At 38.5% G+C, this 7,500-nt stretch overlaps 1 protein-coding gene across 1 annotated transcript in view; it reads right to left on the bottom strand.

Moving 5' to 3' along the window:
* Positions 1 to 3,522: 3,522 nt before the first annotated feature.
* The window catches only part of LOC123502660 (WD repeat-containing protein 47-like), a 12,531-nt gene continuing 8,553 nt past the window's right edge, over positions 3,523 to 7,500 (bottom strand). Inside the window, 2 exon segments of the mRNA XM_045251828.1 lie at positions 3,523 to 4,681; positions 4,683 to 4,771. Coding sequence (XP_045107763.1) covers positions 3,649 to 4,681; positions 4,683 to 4,771 — 1,122 coding nt within the window. The 3' untranslated portion in view covers positions 3,523 to 3,648.

The following is a 7,500-nucleotide window of genomic DNA, read 5'->3' as shown; positions in this document are numbered from 1 at the left end:
AAATTTCGCTAAAAACAATGAAAAATCCCTACACATCAAAAATTCCCTAAAAACACCAAAAACTCCCTAATTATCTAGAAATTCCCTAGAAGCATCAAAATTCTAAAACACTAAAACTCCTAAAACATCACAAATTCCCTAAAAACCCAAAAAATTCCCTAAAATCAATGAAAACTCCCTAGACACATCAAAAATTCCCTAAAAACACTAAAACTCCCCTAATTATCTAGAAATTCCCCAGAAACATCAAAATTCCTAAAACACTAAAAATCAAAAATCCGTGAGAAAAAAATCCTAAAACAAAAAATTCCCTGAAACCACTTAAATCTCCCTAGAAACATCAAAACTTCCCTAAAAACATTAAAACTCCCTAAATTCATTGAAAATTCCCTAGAAACATCAGAATTTACCTAAAAACACTAAAAACTCCCTAAAAACACAGAAAACTCCCTAAACACATCAAAAATTCCCTAAAAACATAAAAAATTCCCTAAAATCCCAATAAATTCCCTAGAAACATCAAAAATTCCCTAAAAACACTAAAAAGTCCCTAAATTCACTGGAAATTCCCTAGAAACATCAAGATTTACCTAAAAACACTAAAAACACCCTAATAACACAGAAAACTCCCTAAAAACAAAAAAATTCCCAAAAACCACAAAAATATCCCTAAAAACACTGAAAACTCCCTAGAAACATGAAAAATTCACTAAAATCACTAAAAAAATCCTAAATTTACTGGAAATTCCCTAGAAACAAAAAACTACCTAAAAACACAGAAAACTCCCTAAAAACATCAAAAATTCCCTAAAAGCACTAAAAACTCCCTTAATTTACAGAAAATTCCCTAAAAGCACTAAAAACTCCCTAAAAACACAGAAAACTCCCTAAAAACATCAAAAATTCCCTAAATACACTAAAAGCTCCTTAAATTCACTGAATATTCCCTAAAAACATCAAAAACTTCCTAAAATCACTAAAAATTCCCTAAAAACAGAAAAATCCCTAAACACATCAAAATTCCTTAAAAACATAAATAATTCCCTTAAAACCCAATAAATTCCCGAGAAACGTCAAAAATTTCCTAAAAACACCAAAACCTCCCTAAAATCTTCAAAAATTCCCTAAAAACATTACAAATTCCCTAAAAACATCAAAAACCCCTTAAAAACATCAAAACTCACTAGAAACATCAAAAATTCTCTAAAAACACAAAATATTCCCTAAAAACACTGAAGTCACTAGATACATCAAAAATTCCCTAAAAACACTAAACTCCCTAAATTTACTGGAAATTCCCTAGAAACATCAAAAACTCCCTAACAACACTAAAAACTCCCTAAAAACACAGAAAACTCCCTAAAAACATTAAAAATTCCCTAAAAACATTAAAAACTCCCTAAAAACACAGAAAAATCTCTAAACACATCAAAAGTTCCCTGAAAACAAAAAATTTCCAATAAATTTTCTACAAACATCAAAAATTCCCTAATAACACTTAAAACTCCCTAAATTCACTGAAAATTCCCTAGAAACATCGAAATTTCCCTAAAAACACTAAAAACTACCTAAAAACACAGAAAACGCTCTAAACACATCAAAAATTCCCTAGATATATTAAAAATTCCCTAAAAACCCAATAAATTCCCTAGAAACATTAAAAATTCCCTAAAAACACTAAAAACTCCCTAAATTCACAGGAAATTCCCTTGAAACGTAAAATATTCCCTAAAATCTTCAAAAATTCCCTAAAAACATTAAAAATTTCCTAAAACTCCCTAAAAACACAGAAATCTCCCTATAAACATAGAAAATTCCCTAAACAAACATTTAAAAATCATCACAAACTCCTAAAACATCAAAATTCCTAAAACATCAAAACTCCTAAAACACAGAAATCTTCCTAGAAACACAGAAAATTCCCTAAAAACACTGAACACTTCCTATAAACATTAAAATACCCTAAAACTCCATAGAAACATTAAAAATTCCCTTAAAACACAGAAACTCCTAAAACAATGAAATCTCCCTAAAAACATCAAAAACTCCCTGAAACCACTAAAAACTCCCTTAAAATACTGAAAACCCCCTCAAAACATCAAAAATTCCCTAAAAACACAAAATATACCCTAAAAACACTGAATACTCCCTAGATATATAAAAAAATTCCCTAAACACACTAGAAACTTCTTAAATACATCAAAACTCCCTAAAACACCTGAAAATTCCCTAAACATACTGAAAACCCCCTAAAAACACAGAAAACTCCCTAAAAACACTGAAAACTTCCTAAATACATCAAAAATTCCCTAAAATCACTGTAAATTTCCTAATAACACAGGAAACTCCCTAAAAATACTGAAAATTCCCTAAAAATACTGAAAATTCCCTAAAATCACAAAAATTCCCTTAAAACACTGAAAACTCCCTGAAACTTCCCTAAAACCCTGAAACTTCCCTAAAACACATAAAACTCCCTAAAAACACTGCAAATTCCTTAAAAACACAGAAAACTCCCTTAAAACACAGAAAACTCCCTAAAAACACAGAAAACTCCCTAAAAACACAAAGAAAAACTTTAAAAACCATCCAAACACTCCTAAAACACTAAAAACCCCTTAAAACACCAAATAAAACACTCTAAAAACACTTAAAACTCCCTTAAAACACTAAAAAGACACTAAATCACCAAAAAACTCCCAAAAAACACACAGAAATATAGAAAAAAACATTCAAGCACCATCCAAACACTTCCAAACACTGAAAAATCCCTGAAAACACCAAAAAACACTCTAAAAACACTTAAAACTCCCTTAAAACACCAAAAGCACTCTAAAACACTTAAACTCCATTAAAACACCGAAAAACACACAGAAATATAGAAAAAACCCTTTAAAACATCCAAACACTCCCAAAACCACTGAAAACATTAAAAACACTATAAAATCACTTCAAACTCCCTTAAAACACCAAAACACTCTTAAAACACTTAAAACTCCATTAAAACACCAAAAAACACACAGAAATAAAGAAAAAACCTTTATAAACCATCCAAACACTCCCAAAACCCTGAAAAAGCCCTAAAAACACCAAAAAACACTCTTAAAACACTTAAAACTCCATTCAAACACCAAAAACACAGAAATATAGAAAAACCTTTAAAACCATCCAAACACTCCCAAAACCCTGAAAAAGCCCTCAAAACACCAAAAAACACTTAAAACTCCCTTAAAACACCAAAAAACACTCTTAAAACACTTAAAACTCCATTAAAACACCAAAACACACAGAAATAAAGAAAAACCCTTTATAAACCATCCAAACACTCGCAAAACCCTGAAAAAGCCCTAAAACACCAAAAAACACTCTAAACTCCATTAAAACACCGAAAAACACACAGAAATATAGAAAAAAAACCTTTATAAACCATCCAAACACTCCCAAAACCCTGAAAAAGCCCTAAAAACACCCAAAAAACACCCTAAAACACACATAAATATACAAAAACCCAGCCAACATACCTATTGTAGTTAATATTTGGAATATTGTTGTGATGCATATGAAGAGGTTGGTGGTGGTGGTGGTGGTGTATCCCGGCTGTAGTACTGGGCTGCGTATGGCCCCCCTGTGGTCCGCCGTGGTTATTGTTCACCTGGTGGTCGTAGTGGGGGTGCAGTGGCTGTGGGGGGTGGTGGAGCATGCCATGGTGGGGGTGTGGGGGCTCAGAACCTTGCTGTTGTCGCCTTTGGTATATTGAGAACAGTTCGCCGGCAGCTTCCCTTTCACTGTTGTTGTTGTTGTTGTACTGTCCTGTGGCATGAGTTGGCTCCCCTGGGGTCTGAGGGGGCTGGGGCTTTCCATGGGGGGCCTGAGGGGGTGGTGAGGTCTTAGGGGGCAGAGCAGGGGGGGTGTGAGGGGTGGTGACGCTGGTTTTTCCTCGCGGACTTCCTTTTCAGCTCGGTCAGGTGGTCGGTTTAAAGAGTCTGTGGAGTGACGCTTATCGGGGCTACGTGACCGGGGGCGGGGTCTAGGCGGGGCTGGGGGTCTGGGCCGCTCTGTGATAGGGGGAAGATCTCCTTGGGGCCCTGCAGAAGGCTGTGTCACGCTGGTAAACACCGAATCCGCCTCAAATAAACGATCGACAGACGCGTTCATCCCTCTTCTCCCTGTCAAATGAAAGGATGCCATACTCTTAGACATCGCATTTAAGTCCCCCGCAGACCCCGCCAGGCCAGCCCCACCCCTCCCAGCGCCCCCTAGACCAAACGGCAGACCATCGAGCGCAGGGTTCAACGATCGCGACATGATATCCGCAGCTCTGGGACGGCTTGACGGAACAGCGGAATGAGGAAATATTCTTGGTTTAAAGGGAGTGACTAAAAGGTGTTCGGTCCAGGACGCCTCCAGAGCTGGCTTATCCAAACGTGCCAAGTCGACATTTAGGGTCTGCTGTTCAAAGGGGCAGGAAAACGTCTCCCCTGGGATGCTGTGAAGCCACGACAACAGCGACAGGTCTGAATCGCTGAATGCTGTGGCTGCCAAGAGTGAAGGAAATCGTAACCCCCCGCCACCGCCAGCCCCGCCATCACCCGAGCCTCCCCCTGTGGCCTGCCCCTGACAATAATCGACGCAAGACTCGTACAGCAGCCCCTTAATGAGCAGCTGTACTAATCGGTCGTTTTGCAACCCCGACACCCTCGCCAGCACCAGCCAGCCCTGAACTGTTCCCTCGACGCTCCGCTGGCAGAAAACGCTCCACCAAAGGGAAGACCTGCGGAATAAGGGTTCTTTTATAGGGTTCGATGGTTCTAAAGAGATTTGTGATGGTTTTTAAGGGTTCCAATGAGGTTTAAGACATTTTCAAGGGTTCTAAAGAGGTTTATGATGTTTTTTTAAAGGGTTTAATGAGGTTTGAGATCATTTTTTTCTAAGGGTTCTAATGAGGTTTAAGGCATTTTCAAAGGTTCTAATAAAAGGTTCACAAGAAGGAGGAGGAGGAGGAGGAGGAGAATAACAAGAACCCCCCCACACCCAAAACACACTCAAAACACACTCAAAACACACTCAAAAACACCCATACACACAAAACACCCAAACACACAACTCTCAAAACACTTAAAACCACTGAGACACTCAAAAACACTCAAAATACACTCAAAACACATCCAAAACACACTCAAACACACTCAACACACACACACACACACACACACACACCTGGTTCCAGCACTGCACTCTGGCACTAAAAACACCCACTCACACACACACACACACACACACACACACACACACACACACACAACTCCCAAAACACCCAAAAACACACAAAAACACAAAACACCCAAAACACCCAAAACACTCAAAACACCCAAAACACTCAAAACACCCCAAAATCCCAAACACCCTAAAACACCCAAAACACTCAAAATACCCAAAACACAACACACACACACACACACACACACACACACACACAACTCCCAAAACACCCAAGAAACACTCAAAAACATCCAAAAACACCCAAAACACCCAAAAACACCCAAAAAAACACCCAAAAAACACTCAAAATTACCCAAAACACACCCTAACACACACACGGGACATCGTCGATGGCGGAGGTGGTCGCTGAGCTCCAGAGCAATCATCTATAATTCTACAGTTACCTAAGAGTAACCAAGGTGGGAAAGGAGCTGGTAATGTTTGTCCCGTCTCCATATAGTCATGTTAACTGTTGATTAGCAAAATAATGTCCAGTGAAGGTAAATATAAACTGTAGCCTGCGTTTGAGCCATCAGCTGGTTTGTTTACGTCTGCGCAACATGGCGGCCGTGAACTCGAAAGAGGAATCAGACTTCACAGGGTTTCAAGGAATAATGGAGAAGAGCGCTTATGTGAAGAAAATTCTGGAGTTAGAAGGTAAAATTGAAAAACTGTTTGAAAAGTATGAGGGCCTGGAAACGAGTTATGACAATGTAAAGAGAGACTGTGCCGATATGAAGAAGGAAAATGCAGCACTGAAAGAGGAAGTTAAGCTAATTAAAGTGAATTGCGAAAAATGTGGAGAATCTCTAGGAAAAGTGATGGAGAAGCAGGCTGAATGGAAAAAAAGTCAGGAAGTGGAAAGAAAGGAGGTAAATTACAAAGTTGCAAGTCTGGAAAAGGAAATCAAAGAGTCTGGGGAGAAAACTTTGGGCCTTGCTGAAATTATAGATCAACAGATCATAGAAGAGAAGATTGCTGAGAAAGTGGTGAAGGTTATTAAGTCAAATGAGACATTGGTGAGGGAAACTGTAGACAAAAAGAGATGTGTGGTGATATTTGGTGTGGAGGAGGATAAGACACCGAGTAAAATGGAGAGAGAGAAAACATAAAAAGGTGATAAATAATATCATTAATGTGGTGCAAGAGGAGGAAAAGACCTAGTACAAGAAATAGAGGACTTCCATAGAATTGGAAAGTTCACAAGAGAAGGTATGAGGCCAATAAGAATCAAACTTAAGTCACAAAAGGATGTAGATGAATTGGTGGAGAAGTCATGGAGGCTAGCCCAGCAGGAAACAACAAGGAAGATTTGGTTGAGAAGAGATCTCGGTGAAAAGGAAAGAGAAATGTTAAATGAGTTGAGAAAGGAGGCTTTGAAAAAAATGAAGAGAGGACAGAAGAAGAAGAAAGAGTTTTTCTGGAGAATCTTGGATATGAGACTGAGGAAGTGGTTCATAACCCAGAAAAGTACAGCAAGAAAGGACTAAAGAAACTTACATATGAGCGAAATGTAATGTATTCCAACATAAATGGAGTGATATCGGGATTTTAGAACTCAACGATTACTTGAGGGACAAGAACCCAGATATTGTGGGTCTTACTGAAACAAAACTGAGAGAGGGAGAAGACCTGATGAAGGTTGGAGAAGGAAATATAACGTTTGGAAAAGAAATAGAGTAGGTAAGATGGGAGGAGGAGTGATGTTGCTGGTTAAAAAGATATAAAGGTGGATCAAGTGAAAAAGGTATGGGAAAGGCAGAAGTGCTAAAGATCAGAGCAGAAACTAATGAAGGAAAAAGAGGCACTACATAGTGGTGTACGTACCACCTAAGACAAATGCATGGTCAGTACAGGAATATGAAGAAATGATAAGTGATACAGGAACATGTCTGGAAGAAATGTTGGGTGGCTGTGAACGAACTATAATGATGGGAGATTTTAATTGTAAAGAGGTGTGTTGGGAGGACTGGTCAATGGAAGGATCAGAGACAACATGGGGAAATACACTATTGACACTGGCAATGGAAAATGTGTTAACTCAGTGGGTCAAAGAAGATACTAGGTTTGGAGGAGAGGGAGCATCGTCAAGACTGGACTTGGTCTTTAGTACAGAGCCAATGGTCATTGAGGAGATGAGGGTGGAGTGCCCTTTAGCAAAGAGTGATCATGCAGTTTTGGAGTTCAAGGTGATAGACGAAGAGAAATCTAGAAGAAATGAAGAATATAAAGTGGGAAGAT

The sequence above is a fragment of the Portunus trituberculatus genome, chromosome 2 (assembly GCF_017591435.1).
Source record: "Portunus trituberculatus isolate SZX2019 chromosome 2, ASM1759143v1, whole genome shotgun sequence".
NCBI lineage: Eukaryota > Metazoa > Arthropoda > Malacostraca > Decapoda > Portunidae > Portunus > Portunus trituberculatus.
The sequence above is the reverse complement of the archived record's forward strand: the minus strand, read 5'-3'. Positions and strand labels throughout refer to the sequence as shown.